The sequence below is a fragment of the Oncorhynchus tshawytscha genome, linkage group LG18, assembly GCF_018296145.1.
Source record: "Oncorhynchus tshawytscha isolate Ot180627B linkage group LG18, Otsh_v2.0, whole genome shotgun sequence".
Lineage (NCBI taxonomy): Eukaryota > Metazoa > Chordata > Actinopteri > Salmoniformes > Salmonidae > Oncorhynchus > Oncorhynchus tshawytscha.
In genome coordinates, this window is record NC_056446.1 from 14880503 (window position 1) to 14903713 (window position 23211).

Below are 23211 nucleotides of genomic sequence, written 5' to 3' on the forward strand. Positions count from 1 at the left end.
GAGGGGGAACAAGGAAAAGCAGTGTTAGCCAGAGCATGCCTCTTCAAACAACCATTACTAGTGCAAGCGCATCAGAAGATTGAAGATGAACATTTATTCAGGATTTAGTGGCTGTGTGCGTGCCGAGTCTGACATCCGTCAAACTCACCTGCCCCGTGTGTTCGACCAACATATGGACTGCCGTTCTACAGAAGAACCGTGGGAAGAAGTTTGCAGTGGTTGTTGGCGAGACAGATGCAAAGGATTGCAGCGCTCTAAACGTTGTCAATGGTGAGTTAACAGCCTATTAATATACCATTTCAATAGCCTACATTCTGCAATGTGAATTGTCCGCACGCAAATTGTGATATTCCAAAAGATGAGCTATCGTGGTGAAATATAGTGATACATAATGTCAGCAGCAGCTGTCTGCCTCTCCATCTAGCTAACTATCGCTGTTTCTATATTGTTTATACTTGAAATTTAAATAACACTTATATTGTAACAATATTATTTTAGGTTAAAACATAATTAAAGTTTTCCATTATCTTTCATTGCAGGTGTTGAAAATCAGTACTTTCTGGTGGATGTCATTTTCATGGACAGCAACTACTCAACGTTTTTCCCAAACTACACTAGCCTCCCTCCACAGCAACGATCTGAACCTGAATGATGCCTGGGCAGTGGTCACAGATAAGGCATCCTACTGCCTGAAGGCATACAAGGTGGTTCTGAAAGGAGTGATGCCCAACAGTGTCCATGTAACCCGTCTCTGCCATGTCATCAATCTGGTGGGTGAGACCAGACAGCACTACAAATAAAAAAGAAAACGCCCCCTTTTCAGGACCCTGTCTTTCAAAGATAATTTGTAAAAATTGTGACGGCCGTCCCACTCGGTCTGCCGTATTCTTTACGTTTGCTCTTGTTTTCCGTAAATAGGATGTCGGTAGGCGGAGCTGGGAGGGTCATCAGCGACATGAGACACACCTGGGCCCGGGTGTGTCCCGGGATAAATACACCTCTTACCCATTCATTGAGGAGACTCACTGACATGCAGACACTCTGACATTTTTGTGGTCATTTTATTTGTTTGCTTTGTCACCTTTCAACACCCCTCATTATCACATTTATGCACGCAACCACTCACACTGGTGATTATTGACTACACACACACACACACACACACACACACACACACACACACTTGTTAATTGTATTTAGTTCAGTTAATAAATATATTTTGTTATTCCTTAACTCCACGTTGTCTCCCTTTTTATTACGAACTTCGAGCCCGTTCGTGACAAAATCCAAATACCTACACAGATCTTCATTGTAAAGGGTTTAAACACTGTTTCCCATAATTGTTCAATGAACCATAAACCATTAATGAACATGCACCTGTGGAACGGTCATTAAGACAAACGGTTTACAGACGGTAGGCAATTAAGTACTATGAGACTCCTAAGACAGAGCTACAGGGAGACAGGACGGACAGCTGATTGTCCTTGCAGTGGCAGACCACGTGTAACAACACCTGCACAGGATCGGTACATCCGAACATCACACCGGCGGGACAGGTACAGGATGGCAACAACAACTGCCCGAGTTACACCAGGAATGCACAATCCCTCGATCAATGCTCAGACTGTCCGCAATAGGCTGAGAGAGGCTGGACTGAGGGCTTGTAGGCCTGTTGTAAGGCAGGTCCTCACCAGACATCACCGGCAACAACGTCGCCTATGGGCACAAACCCACCGTCGCTGGATCAGACAGGACTGGCAAAAAGTGTTCTTCTCTGACGCGGTTGTGTCTCACCAGGGGCGATTCGTGTTCGTCAGATTCGTGTTTATCGTCGAAGGAATGAGTAACGCTGCGTTACAGGGAAGACATCTTCCTCCCTCATGTGGTACCCTTCCTGCAGGTTCATCCTGACATGACCCTCCAGCATGACAATGCCACCAGCCATACTGCTCGTTCTGTGCGTGATTTCCTGCAGGGCAGGAATGTCAGTGTTCCTTCATGGCCAGCAAGGAGCCCGGATCTCAATCCCATTGAGCACGTCTGGGACCTGTTGGATCGGAGGGTGAGGGCTAAGGCCATTCCCCCCAGAAATGTCCGGAAACTTGCAGGTGCCTTGGTGGAAGTGTGGGGTAACATCTCACAGCAAGAATTGGCAAATCTGGTACAGTACATGAAGAATCTGTAGGCAATCAAAAGCTGCATCTTCGTACTCCCATTCTTCTCAGATCGTCTCAGGCTCTGTCAGGTTGGATGGGGAACGTCCCTGTACAGCTATTTTCAGGTCTCTCCAGAGATGTTCGATCGGGTTCAAGTCTGGGCCGCTCATTCAAAGACTTGTCCCGAAGCCACTCCTGTGTTGTCTTAGCTGTATACTTAGGGTCGTTGTCCTGTTTGGAAGGGGAACTGTCGCCCAGTCTGAGGTCCTGATCGCTTTGGGTTTTCATCAAGGGTCTTTCTGTACTTTGCTCCGGCAGCTTTCCCTCGATCCTGACTAGTCTCCTAAGTCCCTGCCGCTGAAAATATCCCACAGCATGCTGCTGCCACCACGATGCTTCACCATAGGGATTGTGCCAGGTTTCCTCCAGATGTGACGCTTGGCATTCAGGCCAAAGAGTTCAATCTTGGTTTTATCAGACCAGAGAATCTTGTTTCTTATGGTCAGAGTCTTTAGGTGCCTGTTGGCAAACTCCACGTGGGCTGTCATTACCTTTAACTGAGGAGTGGCTTCTGTCTGGCCACTCTACCATAAAGCCCTGATTGGTGGAGTGCTACAGAGACGGTTGTACTTCTGGAAGATTCTCCCATCTCCACAGAGGAACTCTGGAGCTCTGTCAGAGTGACCATCAAGTTCTTGGTCATCTCTCTGACCAGGGACCTTCCCCACCAACAGCCCAGTTTGGCCGGGCGGCCAGCTGTAGGAAGAGTCTTGGTGGTTCCAAACTTCCTCCATATTAGAATGATGGAGGCCTTCAATGCTGCAGACATTTCTTGAGTACCTATCCCCTGATCTGTGCCTCGACACAATCCTGTCTTGGAGCATTACGGACAATTCCGTCGACCTCATGGCTTGGTTTTCGCTCTGACACACACTGTCAACTGTGGGCCCTTACATAGACAGGTGTGTGCTTTTCCAAATCATGTCAAATCAATTGAATTTACCACAGGTGGACTCCAATCAAGTTGTAGAAACATCTCAATGATGATCAATGGAAACAGGAATCACCTAAGCTCAATTTTGAGTCTCATAGCAAAGGGTCTGAATACTTATGTAAATAAGGCATTTCATTAGTATTTTTTTTGTTGATAAAACATTTAAAACCTGTTTTTGCTTTGTCATTATGGTGTATTGTGCGTCGATTAATGAGCGGAAAAAGGTATTTAATTAATTTTAGAAGACTAAATTAATAAAATGTGCAAACTATTTTGGTCGGGAGAATTGTGTAGAGCTTTGAAGTCAACTGAATCTTTGAAAAATGCTTGATATGAAACTGAAGCAACAGAGTTTTTGTTCCAGAGGCATGTAACTTTTATTTGTTGAGCCATTCCATAGGAGCCTAAACCATTGTGACAATCCCTGTGGAAAAACAGTGGCCATGGCAGGATGTCAGGAACACAGGACTCTAAAAGCGGGATGTTCCCATAACCCTTCCGAATGGTTAAGCAATCACTCTCACAGTGCACACCCAGAATTTGGAGACTGAGCGTCATGGAGAGGGGTCTGTTGCAACAATGTTCAAACAGGAATAAATCCCCACCTCACCTTTGTCCAATCACAATCTGAGATACTTACCTGTAGCGACAGAACAAGGTTGACATTTCAGAGCGCTGGCATTTCTTCCTCTTTTGCAACAATTAAGAATTGGCATATCAGTTGTTCTAACAGCTGTCAGTGGTGCCAATTTACAGAAGTTTATATATACTTTTTTAAAATATATATATTGAGAAAGTCAAGTTGAAACCTTTTCAACAGGGTTCTTTTGAGTACACAGAGCCAAGCTGAATGCTACATTTAGCTTAGATTGAGTCCAACCCCCATGGAAACTAGATAAGAGGAAACAAGTGTTTAGGCATCCTTAGGTACTGAACCAAGGAAAGGGGACATGTGTCACCTGACCTCATACTATCTTGTTGTTACTCTAAAGAGATAACATGAGCGGTTGCCTGAAGTAGGCTAATAAGTACCCTATGCTGCAGCTTTTCCCACTCGCTCTCCCATACACCAGAGATGTTTCTCAACCAAATCTTTCGCCTTCAGTCTCCTAAACCACTGAAGCTAATGGAACATGAACCATGGATTAACCCTAAACCAAAGTCTAGGCAAAGTCTGTTACAGCGTGATTCCAGTTCAACTTTCCATGAACCACAAACGTAGTGCTGCATGTGCTCAGAGACGTGTCCAAGAAAGGAATCTCAAGGCTGCATAAGAATAGGCCAGGGGGTATATAATAGCACTGCAGTGCTCAACAAGCACAACACCAGATAGCCTGCTTGAGAAGTCCTACCCCTACATTTTATCAGGCATGGCCCAAAAGTATCAGAAACAAACCCCAGGATAGGTTGCACTGTAATTTCCCATCGAAATGTTTAACATCAATAAGAGTACCATAGCTCTTGAACTTCTAGTAAAATATATTACCCTTCTACCAATAGGCTAATGCAAAACATTTTGGACAGTCGTTTACCAAGCTGCAAAAACTCAAGTAACGAGCAAATCTACTGAACTCTGTGACAGGGCACCATCATGCAGCTTCACACAATAACTCACTGTTCCATGTACTGTCATGCTAGCCACTGTCTAATTAGGAGATAATCAACCCCCCAAATGTCTCATTAGGACATCTGACAAGCCATAATGAGGCACTGTATTCACTTTCATCCTCTCAACAAGTGAACTTGCAAGTTATTTGCAGGCAGAACTATTGATGAGTAATGAAGCATTACTTAGTAATGAATGGTTGATGATAAATACCTCAGATGTACAGTACCAGTCAAAAGTTTGGACACCTACTCATTCAATGGGTTTCTTTATTTTTACTATTTTCTATAATGTAGAATAATACTGAAGACATAAAAAAACTAAATAACATATGGAGTCATGTAGTAACCAAAAATGTTTTAAAACAAGTCAACATATATGTAATATTTGAGATTCTTCAAAATAGCAACCCTTTGCCTGATGACAGCGTTGCACACTCTTGGCATTCTCCCAACCAGCTTCATGAGGAATGCTTTTCCAACAGTCTTGAAGGAGTTCCCACATATGCTGAGCACTGGTTGGCTGCTTTTCCTTCACTCTGTGGTCCGACTCATCCCAAACCATCTCAATTGGGTTGAGGTCGGTTGATTGAGAGGCCAGGTCATCTGATGCAACACTCCATCACTCACCTTCTTGGTCAAATAGCCCTTACAAATAGCCCTTATTTTTCACCGCCGATACCGATTATTGGAGGATCAAAAGGGCCGATACCGATTAAATCTGACAATTTTTTGTTGTTGTTTTGTTTGTAATAATGACAATTACAACAATACTGAATGAACACTTATTTGAACTAAATATAATACATCAATAAAATCAATTTAGCCTCAAGTAAATAATGAAGCATGTTCAATTTGGTTTAAATAATGCAAAAACAAAGTGTTGGAGAAGAAAATAAAAGTGCAATATGTGCTATGTAAGAAAGCTAACGTTTCAGTTCTTTGCTCAGAACATGAGAACATATGAAAGCTGGTGGTTCCATTTAACATGAGTCTTAAATATTCCCAGGTAAGAAGTTTTAAATTGTAGTTATTATAGGAATTATAGGACTATTTCCCTCTATACCATTTGTATTTCATTAACCTTTGACTATTAGATGTTCTTATAGGCACTTTAGTATTGCCAGTGTAACAGCATAGCTTCCGTCCCTCCCCTCGCTCCTCCCTGGGCTCGAACCAGCAACACAACGACAACAGCCACCATCGAAGCAGCGTTACCCATGCAGAGCAAGGGGAACAACTACTAGAAGGCTCAGAGCGAGTGACGTTTGAAACACTATTAGCGCACGCTAACTAGCTAGCCATTTCACTTCAGTTAAACCAGCATATCTCGGGAGTTGATAGGCTTGAAGTCATAAACAGTGCAATGCTTGACGCACAACGAAGAGCTGCTGGCAAAACGCACGAAAGTGCTGTTTGAATTCATGTTTACGTGCCTGCTTCTGCCTACCACCTCAGTCAGATACTTGTATGCTCAGTCAGATTATATGCAACGCAGGACACGCTAGATAATATCTAGTAATATCATCAACCATGTGTAGTTAACTAGTGATTATGATTGATTGTTTTTTATAAGATAAGTTTAATGCTAGCTAGCAACTTACCTTGGCTTACTGCATTCGCGTAACAGGCAGTCTCCTTGTGGAGTGCAACGAGAGAGGGGCAGGTCGTTATTGCGTTGGACTGGTTAACTGTAAGGTTGCAAAGTTGGTTCCCCCGAGCTGACAAGGTGAAAATCTGTCGTTCTGCCCCTGAACGAGGAGGTTAACCCACCGTTCCTAGGCCGTCATTGAAAATAAGAACACATTCTTAACTGACTTGCCTAGTTAAATAAAAGGTATATAAAAATTTAACAGATAAAAAAAGCGGCAAATCAGCACCCAAAAATACCGATTTCCGATTGTTATGCAAACTTGAAATCGGCCCTAATTAAAATCGGCCATTCCGATTAATCGGTCGACCTCTAGTTGGGTCATGGCCCTGTTGAAAAACAAATAATAGCGGGACTAAGAACCCCCACATCATCACACCTCCATGCTTCACAGTGGGAACCACACATGCAGAGATCATCTGTTCACCCACTCTGCGTCTCACAAAGACACCACGGTTGGAACCAAAAATCTACAATTTGGACTCATCAGACCAAAGGACAGATTTCCACCGGTCTAATGTCCGTCCATTGCTCGTGTGTCTTGGCCCAAGCAAGTTTCTTCTTATTGGTGTCCTTTAGTAGTGGTTTCTTTGCAGCAATTTGACTATTAAAACCTCTTTGGGCTATGGGGCAGTATTTTCACGCCCGGATGAAAAGAGTTCCCAAAGTAAACTGCCTGTTACTCAGGCCCAGAAGCTAGGATATGCATATAATTGGTTTCTTAAACTGTTAAAATAATGTCTGTGAGTATAACAAAACTGAAATGACAGGCGAAACCCCGAGGACAACCCCCCCCCCCCTGTCACTTTTATTATAAGGCGAAATCCTCCCCGATTGCAGTTCTTAGGGCTTCCACTAGACGTCAGTCTTTAGAGAGAGTTTAAGGCTGGTTTTTGCAAAAATGAAGTCGAAATTGTAGTTTTTCTAAGTGGCTCCCATTTTGGCTGTAGTGTTTCCATGCACATAGATGAGAGCGCATTGAAAGACAATAATGATTCTCCGTCTTAAATTTTATAGTTTATTTACGTATTAGGGTACTTAAGGTTTGATTATAAACATTGTTTGACTTGTTTGGATAATTTTATTAGTAACGTTTGGGATTCATTTTGTATGCATTTTGATGGAGGTAAACCGATGGATTATTGACTGAAGCGCGCCAGCTAAACTGAGTTTTTATGGATATAAAATGACTTTATCGAAGAAAAGGACCATTTGTAATGTAACTGGGACCTTTTGGAGTGCCAACAGAAGATCTTTAAAGGTAAGGCATATTGCTATTTCTGACTTTTGTGTCGCAACTGCCTGGTTGAGAAATTATTCGTCATGCATTTGTATGCGGGGCACTGTCCTCAGATAATTGCATGGTGTGCTTACGCCGTAAAGCCATTTTGAAATCTGACACAGCGTCTGGATTAACAAGAAGTTAAGCTTTATTTTGATGTATTACACTTATATTTATGAAAGTTAAATATTTACAAAACTGTAGTTTGAATCTCACCCTCTGCAATTTTACCGGATGTTGTCGAGCGGCACGCCTAGCCGTAACAGGTTTTAAGGCCTGATTCACACGGTCTCCTCTGAACAGTTAACATTGAGATGTGTCTGTTACTTGAACTCTGAAGCATTTATTTAGTCTGTAATCTGAGGTGCAGTTATTCTAATGAATTTGTCCTCTGCAGCAGAGGTAATTCTGGGTCTTCCTTTCCTGTGGCGGTCCTTCCTTTCATCATAGCGCTTGATGGATTTTGCGACTGCACTTGAACTTTCAAAGTTCTTGAAATGTTCCGGAAGGACTGACCTTCACGTCTTAAAGTAATGGACTGTCGTTTTTCCTTGCTTATTTGAGCTGTTCTTGCCATTATATGGACTTAGTATTTTACCAAATCTATCCATCTTCTGTATACCACTCCTACCTTGTCACAACACAACTGATTGGCTCAAATGCATTAAGGAAAGAAATTCCACAAATGAACTTTTAACAAGGCACACCTGTTAATTGAAATGCTTTCCAGGTGACTACCTCATGAAGTTGGTTGAGAGAATATTTTGATTTAACACATTTTTGGTTACTACATTTTTGGTTACTACATGATTCCATGTGTTACTTCATAGTATTGATGTCTCCACTACTATTCTCTAATGTAGAAAATAGTAAAAAATAAAGAAAAACCCTGGAATGAGTATGTGTGTCCAAACTTTTGACTAGTACTGTATATCATTACGATGCTGGGCCAATTGTGCACCACTCTATGGGACTCTCAATCATGTCCAGATTTAATGCAGCCTGGATTCGAACCTGGGACTGCAGTGACACCTCTTGCACTGAAATGCAGTGCTTTAGACCACTGCGCTTTAGACCTCTGACCACAAAAATTATGATTAAAAAATATATTATTGGCTAGGTAGCATGCTACAGAAGTTTGTGTGCAAGCTAACTCAAATGAGCTGCTAACGTAATGTTAGGCAGCTAGCTAACTTAACATACTGTATAGCCAGTGAATTAAATATCACCAGCTAGCCAACTTCACATTAGCTAGACTAAGTTAGCTAGTGGTTTACAGCCGCAACAGATCAGCTGTTGTTTACAAATACACCAGAAGTTATTTGGGGTTCCAGGGTTCACTTCCGCTCCTGCTGAAAAAGCTGTTAAATGTCTATAGTTACGGTTTGGGTGAGGTTTTAATTACACTTGGCTTTCTTCCAATGCAGCCTGTCCTGCCATTTGGGTGTCTACAAGTGAGGCGCGTCCTTCAGCTCAAGGCAAGCCATCTGTCATTAGTCTACATGGATTTGGTTGGAAGTATCACACAGATGCTACACAGAGAGAGAAATACTGAGCTTTGCAGACTGGTCTCCGACTAGATGTAACATAGGAAATGCCAAGCAACCCAAAGTTTGCGTTTTCGAATCGCAAAACGGACAATTTTAGCAACTACTCACTACTTTTTAGCTACTTAGTATGTTAGCTGACCCATCCCCACATGTCAAACTCATTCAGCAAAGGGCCGAGTGTCTGCGGTTCTTTCGCTCCTCCCTTGTACTTGATTGATGAATTAAAGTACCTGATTACTAAGGAACTCCCCTCACCTGGTTGTCTAGATCTTAATTGAAATGAAAAAACAAAAACAAGCGGACACTAAGCCCTCCATGGAAATTAGTTTGACACCCTGCCCTAACATACATCAAAACCTTAACCATAGTTTCCCAAACTCTGTCCTCGGCACTCCAATGGGTGCATGTTTTGGTTTTTGCCCTAGCACTACACAGCTGATTCAAATAATCGTCAAACTTTGATCATTTGAATCAGATGTGTATTTTTACGGAGGAGTGACGGTGTTTGGTGAACGCTGTCCTGGAGCAAGCTGACGTTAGCCACAACCAAATATATTACGTAATATACGTTTAGCAAATTCGTAATATATCATGCAAAATGTATGACGGACATTCACACATACCATGTGAAACGTAACATACGTATTCTTACTAAATGGAGTGTCTCGGATTTACGTAAAGAATACGAAATGCTCAGACCACGTTCAAGATTTATGATCTTACGTTACAAAACCATCACATTCATTCATTGTAATGACGTGCTTGATTCAAGTGGCCATGCATCCTACACCCACAACTTTAGCAAGATTGTGCCAGATAAGTCCATTTAAAAGCAACGTGTCGCTAGCTAAAATTAGCGTGTATCAGCTAGCTAGCGGTCTGTTTTGCGCGTGAAATCAAAACATACACTGGCGGTAACTGCACGTGTAATGTCTGCAGGCGTGATTCCATTTGAAAGCAATTTCAAAGGATTTGAGTTACAGCAAAGAAAGCCAACCGATACGTAACTAACGTTTATTCATTACGGTAAGTCTATGTCAATGTCAACTTTTTACGAATGCAGGTAACGTTACTAGCAACAATTCTCAATCGCGTAGATAGCCATCTCATAAATCCTAGACGTAACCAGTGCAGTATTATTGCAGTAGTGTAAGTATACCAGTGCAGTAGTGTTGTCTGCGAGCTATAGTATTATTTACCCAAGCAAACAAGTAAACAGTAGTTGAGCACATCCTGAAATGCATAATGATGTCGATAACTATCGTTAGCTAGACAAACTTGCAGGAGCTTCTAGCCAACTCAAAGGAGTTCCTCTGAGGTTTAAGAAGAGGTTCCAACAGAAGGTAACCATGTAGACCATGGTTATATAAAATGATTAACTAGCTACAACTTGCTTATATAAGGCATTCATGTTTCACAAAGAGTCAGATTTTTCGGGCAAGCCAGCTGTCATGTAGTAAAAGGTTGGATCCCACTTGAGAACCAGTCATAGGTAACGATAAGTGTTGAACACAAACATGCCATGCCCATTACCTCTTAAACAACGTGGTCAAGGAACAGATGGAGATGCTCCAAAACTGACCAAGGAAATTGAATTTAGCTGCCTGGCTTGCTAGCCTACTACGTGATTTTTCACGTTCTTTTTTTTTTTTTTTTACAAATGTTAACGTTTTACAAGTACTTATGTTTACCTCACTTTTATCACTGACTACCAATTAGGTTGCACCATGGCTAATCAACTTACCTGATGCAGTTCAGATGAGATAAGAAACACTTTCAGAACGTGGCCTCATAAAAATATGCTCTGGTCAACCTCTTAAATTCTAAAATTGAAATTCCCAGACCAAAAATTAAAATCTGTCTGGGAGAAAAGGCAACTCAGTCGATCACACTAGCCCCGCCCCGTAAAAAAAACAAAAAACAGGTGCCTCAAATATCATTGGCTTAGTCATTTTACAAGTATCCTAGAATGCATTGTGATTGGTTCCGCTACCAGTCTGTAAATGTAGTCGTTTTTCTATTGGCGGTCTACAATTTGTACTTGTATTAAGAGTTTGGCGTGGAAGTGGCTCCCACTACTGAAAATGATTTGTAATTACAATGTTATTATATTTACTGATTGCAAGAAACATTATGAACACCTGCTCTTTCCATTACATAGTCATAGACTGACCATGTGAATCCAGGTAAAAGCTATGATCCCTTATTGATGTCACCTGTTAAAAATTCACTTCAAACAGTGTAGATGCGGGGGAGGAGACGGGTTAAAGAAGGATTTTTAAGCCTTGAGACATGGTTTGTGTATGTGTTCCATTCAGAGGGTGAATGGGCAAAACAAAATATTGAAGTCCATTTGAACGGGGTATGGTAATAAGTGCCAGGCGCACCAGTTTGAGTGTGTCAAGAATTGCAACGCTGCTGGGTTTTTCGCACTCAACAGTTTCCTGAAAGAAGGCTCCGCCACCCAAAGAACATCCAGCCAACTTGACACAACTATGGGAAGCATTGGCATCAATATCGACCGCCGTCCCTGTGGAACGCTTGACACCTTGTAGAGTCCATGCCCTGACAAATTGAGGCTGTTCTGAGGGTAAAAGGCAGTACTACTCAATATAAGGAAGGTGTTCCTAATGTTTGGTACACTCAGTGTAATGATCCCATGATATTTGGTTGACATGTTGCCTTTCAATTCCTTTTAGCAATTAATGTGAAGCAGAGACAACACCATATCATTTTGACCTGGATAGACTAAACATTTTTTTTTAAATGGAGTGAATTTGTATCAAAGAACAGTGTCGTGTGTTCAACAACCGCAGCATCAGATGACATATCAACAGCTTTACTTGGCAAAACAAATAAAAGACTGGACCACCTTGCTGCAGGGTAGTGCAGCAGCACGCACAACAACCATTAGCAATTTCACTTGCCATCAAATATCCATTACATAGCAGATATTCTGTTGTGGGCACTGGGGATCAATATACCATTTTATGTTTAGGAGGTTGAGTGTGCTTTATTAATGCATCAATTACCTTTTAAATGTTTGTAGTGTAATGAATCAATGGGCTGATGGCCTTGTCTTTGTTTATAACCTTGATGTAGACGTGAGCTAATCAAATTGTATTGGTCACATGCGCCAAATACAACCGGTGTAGACTATACAGTGAAATGCTTGTTTAAGCTTTTCCCAACGACCAGAGTAGAAAAAGAAAATGGTAACACAGGAATAAAATACACAAGAATGGAGCTATATACAGGGAGTACCAGTCCCAGATCAATGTGCAGAGAGAGATATGAGGTAGATACTGTACAGTATCTACATGAAGGCAGGGTAAAAAGACTAGGCATCAGGATAGATAATAATAAGAGTAAAATAAAGAACAGAGTAGCAGCAGTATATGAGAGTAAAAGTGTGTGTGTGGTGTCAGTATGTGAATGTGTGTGTGAGTGTCAATGTAGTGCGTGTGAGCATGTATATGGTGTGTGTATATATATATATATATATATAGTCTAGTGATTATACTAGACTACTTATATTTACTGCACAGGGAACATTAAAAGGAAAACCACTCTACCAAAAAATGCATTAGCCCACAGTTGATACAGTCCCAAAATATTTTGCATGTCAGCAGTCAACTTTTCAAGATAAGAGAAGCAAAGTGTCACTGGCCACATCATCATGATGATGCAAAATGCTAATAAAGAATTTTTCAACACCAATACTGATTTATTGGAGGACCCAAAAAAGCCAATACCGATTAAGTCGGACAGTTTTTATATATTTGTAATAATGACAATTACAACAATACTGAATGAACAATGAACACTTATTTTAATGTAATATGATCAAATCAATTTAGTCTCAAATAAGTAATGAATCATGTTCAATTTGGTTTAAATAATGCAAAAACACAGTGTTGGAGAAGAAAGTTCAAGTGCAATATGTGCCATGTAAAAAAGCTAACGTTTAAGTTCTTTGCTCAGAACATGAGAACATATCGGTTGATTGATGGTGATTCCTTTTAACATGAGTCTTAAATTTTCCCAGTCAAGAAGTTTTAGGTTGTAGTTATTATAGGAATTATAGGACTATTTCTCTCTATACCATTTGTATTTCATATACCTTTGACTAATGGATGTTCTTATAGGCACTTTAGTATTGCCAGCCTAATCTCTCGAGTTGATAGGCTTGAAGCACTGTGCTTCAAACATTGCTGAGAGCTGCTGGCAAACACAGTAAAGTGCTGTTTGAATGCATGCTTACGAGCCTGCTGCTGCCTACCACCGCTCAGTCAGACTGCTCTATCAAATATCAAATCATATACTTAATTACAATATAATAAAACAAGCCTTTGGTCATTAATATGGTGAAATCCGGAAACTATAATTTCGAAAACAAAACGTTTATTCTTTCAGTGAAATACGGAACCGTTCAGTATTTTATCAAACGGGTGGCAACCCTAAGTCTAAATATTGCCGTTGCATTGCACAACCTTTAAGGTTATATAATTATGTAAAATTCTGGCAAATTAATTAGTCTTTGTTAGGAAGAAATGGTCTTCACACAGTTCGGAACGAGCCAGGCGGCCCAAACTGCTGCATTATACCCTGACTCTGCTTGCACTGAATGCAAGAGAAGTGACACAATTTCCCAGTTAATATTGCCTTCTAACATGAATTTATTTGAACTACATATGCAGGTTAAAAAATATATAATTGTGTATTGATTTTAAGAAAGGCATTGATGTTTATGTTTTGGTACATAAACATCAATGCGCTTTTGTTAAATCATCACCCGCTTGGCAAAGTTGAAGTAGGCTATGATTCAATGATAAATTAACAGACACCGCATTGATTATATGCAATGCAGAACAAGGTAGTTAACCTAGTAATATCATCAACCATGTGTAGTTTGATTGTTTTTTATAAAACAAGTTTAATGCTAGCTAGCAGCTTACCTTGGCTCCTTGCATCCACAAGGTCCTTTTGATGCTGCACTCACGTAAAGGTGGGCAGCCTGCCATGCAGTCTCCTCCTGGATTTCAATGTAATCAGCATCCAAAAAGGCCGATTTACCGATTGTAATAACGTGAATATCGGCCCTAATTAATCGGCCATGCTGATTAATCGGTCAACCTCTAGTTGTAACTCATAATAGGACTGTGTTACAGAGGTCTAAAGGGTCCCTCACAACACTCCTGTGATAGGGTCATGTCAAAAAGCCAACATCTGAAACATCAAACCATGATGAAATTTCAGCCAACCAAATAACACATAAAATAGACTGAGGAATCACATTTTAAAGAGCAAATTCTTTTGGTCAAAAGGTTTTGAAAGGTCAATTTCAAATAGGATTAATAAAGCACAAATGCAAAGAAAAATAGCCAAATATGCAGTTCTTGATACATTGCATGTTGACCCACGACTGCGTGGCCAAACACGACTCCAACACCAACATTAAGTTTGCTGACAACACAACAGTGGTAAACCTGATCACCGACAACAATGAGACGGCCTATGGGAGGATGTCAGAGAACCTGGTAGTGTGGTGCCAGGACAACAACCTCTCCCTCAATGTGAGCAAGACAAAGGAGCTGATCGTGGACTCCAGGAAAAGGCAGGCCGAACATGCCCCCATTAACATCGACGGGGCTGTAGTGGAGCGGGTCAAGAGTTTCATGTTCCATGTTCCAACTAACTATCATGGTCCAAACATACCGAGACAGTCGTGAAGAGGGCACAACAAAACCTTTTCCCACTCTGGAGACTGAAAAGATTTGGCATGGGCCCCCAGATCCTCAAAAGGTTCTACAGCTACACCATCGAGAGCATCCTGACTGGTTGCATCATCGCCTGGTATGGCAACTGCTCGGCATCTGACCGTAAGGCGCTACAGAGGGTAGTGCAAACGACCCAGTACATCACTGGGGCCAAGCTTCCTGCCATCCAGGACCTATATAATAAGCGGTGTCAGAGGGAAGCCCATAAAATTGTCAGAGACTCCAGTCACCCAAGTTATAGACTGCTTTCTCTGCTACCGCACGGCAAGCGGCACCGGAGCGCCAAGTCTAGGACCAACAGGCTCCTCAGCTTCTAACCCAAAGCCATTAGACTCATAAAAATCACCACGCACAATATACATTGACCCCCCTTCTACACTGCTGCTACTCGCTGTTTGTTTGTTACCTATGCATAGTCACTTCGCCCCCACCTACATGTACAGATTACCTCAACTAGCCTGTACCTCTGCATACTGACTCGGTAACGGTGCCCGATATCGAGTCAGTGTATTACTTTTCATTTTAGCCTACTTGGTAAATATTTTCTTCTTGAGCTGCACTGTTGGTTAAGGGCTTGTAAGTAAGCATTTCACGGTAAAGTCTACACTTGTTGTATTTGGCGCATGTGGCAAATAAAGTTTGAATTCATTGAACTATCCATATTCCGTCTTTCTTCACACATCAAGGTAAAAGTAACATCCAACTCACCAGCAGAAGATGAACATGATCCCAGATGACAGCCAGGTCCACCGATACATCCCAAGAAATACGGGTGCAAAACAAAGACAAAGGGAAAATTATGCCCATCTTGTATTAATTTAATAGTTGTACATGCTGTCAGAGGTATGAAACAAGACCACACCCATGTAGAATTTAAAACCAGAAGTAAAAGAGAAATTATATACCTCAATAGTGTTGTTCCTGTTTAAACCACTGATTCTCAATTACAGATTAACGACAGATAAATCCTAGTTCCAGTTGATTAGCATGATATGTACAGTGATACTACCAGGGAATCAAACTGTTCTCTCTTAACCACCCAGGGTTGTTGTTTCTTGTCAAATCCCGGAACATGGTGGCTATGCAGATTTACCCAAAGGGATTAGTTAGAAGAATTCACAATTCACCATCTGGCCTGTGCTGTAGATATTAAATGCATTAAAAACTGCATTAAAAGATATCCTGGCTGCTCACTTTTTGTTGGCAAAGAGGTTGCTCTAGGTTAACATCACCTGTGGTAGAAGAGCTAGGTCCAGGTTTGCCTTCAATGAAGCAAATTCCAATGGGATGAAAATAGAGTATCCGCTAGTTCTCCTTACTGCTGACCAATGAGGATGACTAGTGTTAAAGTCAACAGTGGATTAAGAGGGAGAAAGAAGAAGTACTTGGAGCAGTGACTGTCACACACTGTGTGCAAGTAAATCCTCTCGATGCTACCTTGGGGCTGAGCCTTGAACACAGGCAGCCTGGTTCAAAATCCTCTACGTTTTTAAAGCAGCAGCTCCACTGTCATTGTTTGACTGATTATTGAGACAACAGCAACTGCTCTCTTCATAACCTTTTCATGTAATACCCTCCATGACGCAGGATGACTGTCATGTACAGGTGCATGACAGTGGAGCTGATGGAATGACTAAAAGTCCATTAATTTTAATCCTCCACATTATAATCTGTTTCATGACGGCATGCATATGCCCTTAATGGCTGACATTCCGCACATACCGCAATCAATTACACATCTTTGATATTACGTTGTACATTCCAAGAATACTTCAGTGTAAAAATAAGTCTTGATTTTACATGGCTACAATTTACATGTAAATGGTGGTTCTATGAATGGTTGCTGTTGTGTAACACTGCACCCCATGTCACATATCTTGGAGGAAGGAACTTTAAGCAAATATAGGCATTTCAAATTCTTACTCACCTCAGAGACTGTACTACAAGTGACATGGGCACAAGGGGTAAGGTGGGGAGAGACATTCCATGCATTCACCTGTCTGCTTCTGTTTAGTTCAAGAACAAGTCGCCAAACTGGTCCTGCTATTACACCTGTTCCCTTTCTGTGATGGCAGATATCTCCCCCACAACCTGAAACCAAATCCAGTGGTTTACAGTTACAACACAAACAAAGGCGTGAAAGGCAGAGACAAGCACATATGTGAACCTTACACTTTCAAGGCACTGTTTGTTCCGCAAACAATACAGGTGTTACCTGAGGAGAGGATGGTGAACAAGGAAGGAGTGTGGTGTACTTCTTCTCTTCTCATGGAGTTTGAACAGAAATTAAATGAATGTTTTTAATGTCATTTCAATACTGCATAAGCTTCAGCAGGTGAATTGGACTCAATGTTATATGATGACAAACTACTGCCTTGTTGAGAGATCTGTCCTTCAGGATCACCTCAATGTATGTGACTTCTGTGTTATTTTACAAGAGGCAATACATGGCTGAAATTACAAAGCTGATAACTGTCACTAACACAAATACAAGAAGGTGTGTATTGATTTGATGAGTCTTTTCCCCTCAGTTATTATATACATGAAGAGAAGAGATAAACAGTACTCAGATAGTTAGAGCTCTGATCTATTTTGTTCACCACGCCACCTACACAGCATGTGTGCGTTACAAACCATGTCCTGGGGTCCTCTGTGGCCTAGTCTAACTGAGGCAATAGCGCATTAACTGATACTATATCACCACCTGTTGCTGGCTATTTGTTTTTAGAAAGTAGCAGTTTTCAGGCACAGACAAGTGACGGACAACTCTCAGCATTTAGTGAGAGAAATGAGTGCTCTGAATTTAGCTGTCGAAGGAAACGTATTATTTCGTAAATAAGTTACCTGTACAATATTGTAATATGACCTCACCCTATTATCACTTGCTAACGTTACTGTATCAGTTAGAAGAAAGTGAAACATTGTTTCAGTAACAGTGTCAAATACAAAGTGTGTTACTAATCAACATCACTACATCTGTATTGATGTTTGTTTTTATTCTGAAGAGTAAACAGCTGATTTAATAGTCGTTTACAGACAAACAAACACAAAAGGTAACATTACCATGATGTTCCAAAACTGTCGCGTTGAGCACGAGAATGTCATATGACAACGTTAACTTTAGTTTTTGTCATTAGCGTATGTAATTTGATCCTTTTGAGCATCCGTAGTCCTGTGTTTACATGTGTAGCGAACCATGTTAGCTAGCTATGCTAGCCGTAAGCAACACATTACTATTTTCGAATGAGTGAGTGACACGTTTGTCCAGGCACATGCTCCTTTAAGTCAGCCGGTCTGCTGTCGTAGCCATGCTATCGAGGTTAGAGCTAGTTAGCGAGCTAACGTTAACTTGAATTTGACTTATTTCAACAGGTGGCAGGCGCTAGCTAAAGTTAGCTAGCACGTAAGACTGAATCCCATGGCCTGATCACATGTGAGTAAGCTGTCTTGCGCACAAATTCTATAAATATGTAGCTAGCTAACTGGTGAATCTCGTTTAGGTTTTCATGCTAGGACCTCAGTTCTTTAAATCATTGAGAGGGATTTGTCTGCTTCAAAGAGTGCTTGTAGCTGAAAACATCAATGTGCGAACTGCACAAGGTGCCTCGCTGAATTTGATCAAAGCTCGTCAAAACAGTTGCTACGTGTCTGTGTTACCTCAAGGTCAGGTAAACTTCATTGAAATGCAGCCGGTCACCGGGACTGATTATGCTGTCGAGCTTGAGACAAACAGCATTGAACATGGCAACGACCACCTGCTGTCACCTGCACATGGTGCATCAACCGATCCAGTTGCTGCTGAGGAGAGTCACTTGCATTGCAATGTGAAGGAGCTCATTGCCCCTGGTGAGAAATATTTATCCTACCCTCTGTTGTGCTTGTTTTGATTACATGTATCATCACTGAAATTAAAAACTCATAAATGATGATTAGAGAATTGTAAGAAAGTACTCTTCTTGACAGTGCATCCCACAGTAATTTATTGGATGACATGTTGCGCAAACAGACAGAAGCCCCTTTGTTTTCATCCAAGTACAGTATGTTGTTGTTATTATGTACTGTCTTAGTGGTGGCCAGTGTCATGGCCTAATATCAGAATTATAGTATCGTCACTCTCACAAGATGTCTGACCTTCTAGCTTTCTGTTTACATGCTTGCTGTTGTCAAAACAGGCAGTTAACCCACTGTTCCTAGGATGTCATTGAAAATAAGAATTTGTTCTTAACTGACTTGCCTAGTTAAATAAAGGTTAAAAAAAATAAAAATTCAATTCCATGGTAACAAAATGACAGAGACTCCAAACAAAAACCATTGATTTTGAAGATTAACAAACCATTGAACTCTATGCACAATGACCACAGAACTCTATGCACAATCACTATTAGACAGTAAATAAAACATGTTTTACTGGAAACTTTTTGTTAACAGAATTATGGTAAAATCTCCCTCAGTATTATTCTGGAACCAGAACTTTGTATCTGCAGTGTTATTCCTGTAAATGTGTTTTTATAAAAGTTTCTGTGGAACTTGTTAAAAATTGTCCTTGTGCATAAAGTTATATATTTTATAACTTTGAAATCAATAGTTTTTGTTTGGTTTACATTTTTTAAGTGAAATATCTGTGTCTCAGTGTAATTCTGTTACTGTGGAATTGCCCCGATGCAGAACAGTGGATGGGGTGGAGTCACACACACACACACACACACACACAATCTGTCTAGTCAGACCATAAATTGTACAACGATCAGGTTTTGCAGTTGCTCAACTACTTCCAATGAATAGCTTATATTCACTAGCTACAAACATTAATTACATTCATCCAGATACTTGGAGAGCCTTTTTCTTGAAAAGTATGTCTGAGGTATTGAAGGAAGGATCCATCTTAGCCTTCCACATGCTGTCATCATCTCCCCCTTGTTCCTCAGAACATGAAATAGTGAAGAGGATCAAGAAGAGACCCAAGAAGCCACGTGGAAGGAAACAGAAGTCTAAGTCATCTGAACGTTCTGACAATCTTATGTCCGAACTTCCATTTGCAAGTACAGCAATATGGAAGGACCTCGGCTGTAAGTAAACCGTCTATGCCATATTATTTGTTTTGCAGTTGATTCCAGGCAAACTCAAATCAACATATCCAGGCTAATATAACACAGTTAGTTGTAACATACCTTCATTGAGAGGATGTGCTCAGTAGTTCCCATAGTGTGACCAGTTGATGGTTTCTTTCCATTTTAACTGGCTGGGCGAGTAGGAGAGCAGAAATTTGACTAGCGGCACCGACTCTGTAAGTCTATAATGACTGGTTATTTGTAGTTGCCAATTGATGCAAGGATCTTCCTTGTACCGCAGCTGCCCTTGCATTCAAATTTTCTCCAGCTGCCTACTGGCGATGAATAATGCATTGTTGACTTGACTGGCAGTTGGTTTTACAGGAGGGCAGTCAAATCCAACTACAGAATAACGGAATCACACATTTGTCTCTTGTACAACACTAATATCATTGTGTTACATTTCCCCCAGTTACCAAGCCAGAGGCCAAATTGAAAAATAAACGAAAGAGAGGTGCAAGTGGTCGGGTAGAAAGTGAAGATGATGCAGATACAAAGAAGAAGAAGAAGGAAACACAACGCCCAAACTACTTTGTTTCAATACCCATCACAAATCCCAAGGTACAATTTAGTGATATATTTTTGTTGAAAAATTCATTTTTATTTTATTTTGGGGTATTTCTCTATATAGTGTGTCCATATAAACTCACTATATTTAGAATACATACAGCATGTGATCACAAAACAACTGCTACATAGAAAACAGTTTAACATCTGTGTTGATCAAAGGCAATAGGGTTTGGCTGGGGTAGGCCGTCATTGTAAATAAGAATTTGTTCTTAACTGACTTGCCTAGTTAAATAAAGGTTTAATAAAAATAATAATATCTTTGATTAACACAATGTTATACTGTTTTTTTTTTAAATGTTGTCGTCCCATCTCGAGACTTACGCAACTTTGTGCGTTTGTTAAAAAGCGTTTGTCCTCGTATAACCTCTGTCGACTATTATATCTTAGATGCTTCATCAGAAACAACAGCTCCTTGGGCTGTATTATCTCTCGACGCAGAAAAAGCTTTCGATAGACTAGAATGGTCATATCTCTGGTCTGTCTTGGAACATATGGGAATTGGCTCCAATTTCATTAATATGATTGAAATACTATATGCCAATCCCCTAGCCATAGTTATAACAGGCAATATCTGCTCTGCTCCATTCAGAATCACTCGATGCAGCAGACAAGGCGATCCAATTTCGCCTTTGCTATTCTTATATCCATGGAACCTCTGGCCAGGTAATTCATCAATCGAAGGAAATAACACCAATTTCCCTAAAATCTACAGATCTCGTTATATGCTGACAATATTTTACTATATCTAGACATTGTTTCTCAGTCGCTCCAAAATACATTTAAGATCATAGATACATTCAGCTTCATCTCAAGCTATAAGATTAATCTAACCAAATCAGCTCTATTGCCTCTCAAGCCCCCGATGGAGGACTCCATCTCTACTTATGGAATCCTAATTGTTTCCCATTTTAAATATTTGGGAGTAGATATATTTCCTTCCATGGATAAAACCATTGCCAGAAACTTTAACAGAACGCTCAAATCAATTTACTCCGACCTCAGTATATGGAATGATATCCCAGTTACTTTAACCTGAATTTCTCTAGTTCAATGCGTCCCATGGCTCCTGCTTCTGGCTATTGGATTTAAATTCATAGTGCAGTTTCAAAAGTTTACAGTACACTCAGAGTATTCAGACCCCTTGACTTTTTCAAATTCTGTTACGTTACAGCCTTATTCTAAAATGGACTAAATAATTTTCCCCCTCATCAATCTACACATCATATCGCATAATGACAAAGTAAAAACAGGTTTTTAGAAATGTTTGCAAATTTATTACAAATAAAAAAACAGAAATTCCTTATTTACATAAGTATTCAGACCTTTGCTATGAGACTTGAAATTGAGCTCGGATGCATCCTGTTTCCACTAATCATCCTTTAAATATTTTATACAACTTGATTGGTAAATTCAATTGATTGCACATGATTTGGAAAGGCACACACCTGTCTATATAAGGTCCCACAGTTGACAGTGGATGTCAGAGAAAAAACAAGCCCTGAGGTTCTAGGAATTGTCCGTAGAGCTCAGAGACAGGATTTTCTTTAGGCACAGATCTGGGGACGGGTACCAAAAATGTCTGCAGCATTGAAGGTCCCCAAGAATACTGGCCTCCATCATTCTTAAAAGGTAGAAGTTTGAAACCACCAGGACTCTTCCTGGAGCTGGCCGACCTGCCCTCCTGCGCAATCGGGGGAGAAGGGCCTTGGTCAGGGAGGTGACGGTCACTCTGACAGAGCTCAAGAGTTCCTCAGTGGAGATGGAAGAACCTTCCAGAATGACAACCATGTCTGCAGTACTCCACCAATCAGACCTTTATGGTAGAATGGCCAGATGGAAGCCACTCCTCAGTAAAAGGCACATGACAGCCCGCTTGGAGTTTGCCAACAGGAGCCTAAAGACTCTCAGACCATGAGAAACAAGGTTCTCTGGTCTGATGAAACCAAGATTGAACACTTTGGCCTGAATGCCAAGCGTCACGTCTGGAGGAAACCTGGCACCATCCCTACAGTGAAGCATGGTGGTTGCAGCATCATGCTGTGGGGATGTTTTTCAGCGGTAGGGACTGGGAGACTAGTCAGGATCGAGGGAAAGATGAACGGAGCAAAGAACCAGAGATCCTTGATGAAAACCTGCTCCAGAGTGCTCAGGACCTCAGACTGAAATGCATTTCGAAGAGCATGAATTTAAATATTCAATGCTTTGAATCTATTATGTTACTTAACGATGCCCCTTGAATCTCTCCATCAATCAGACAGGATTACTGCTGGCAGACAGCACTGCTGCGCAGACAAATGTTGCTCTGAGATGGCAACCACCCTACTTTTTAACCATTTAGAAGTTATAACATTAGAATTATCAACAGTGAGAATGAATGGTGCTAGGCAAGGAACAATTGAGCCCTGGAAGTAAAGAACAATCTCAGCTAAAGCCCCACACATACAAACCAATTATGTATATTTATTTAGACTTTGGTACTTTCTTTGCTTTCAAGCCCACGGGGAAGGGGTGGTAC

The 23211-nt window shown here is 40.9% G+C and overlaps 2 protein-coding genes across 3 annotated transcripts in view; one reads left to right on the forward strand and one right to left on the reverse strand.

Annotated features, from left to right (window-relative positions):
• Window positions 1-11132, reverse strand: part of epb41l2 (erythrocyte membrane protein band 4.1 like 2) — an 88401-nt gene extending 77269 nt beyond the window's left edge. The window contains exon 1 of the mRNA XM_024377920.2: window positions 10983-11132. The gene's annotated coding sequence lies outside the window, so the exon portion shown is untranslated. The remainder of the gene's footprint in view (window positions 1-10982) is intronic.
• Window positions 11133-18170: 7038 nt separating this feature from the next.
• Window positions 18171-23211, forward strand: part of LOC112217565 (A-kinase anchor protein 7) — a 59586-nt gene continuing 54545 nt past the window's right edge. The window contains exons 1-4 of one of the 2 annotated variants that reach the window (XM_024377943.2): window positions 18171-18451; window positions 18682-18864; window positions 19944-20084; window positions 20539-20687. In XM_024377943.2, the coding sequence (XP_024233711.1) occupies window positions 18702-18864; window positions 19944-20084; window positions 20539-20687 (453 nt within the window). In that variant the 5' untranslated portion in view covers window positions 18171-18451; window positions 18682-18701. Of the gene's footprint in view, window positions 18865-19943; window positions 20085-20538; window positions 20688-23211 lie in introns of both variants that reach the window. The other variant, XM_024377942.2, reaches the window with a different exon arrangement.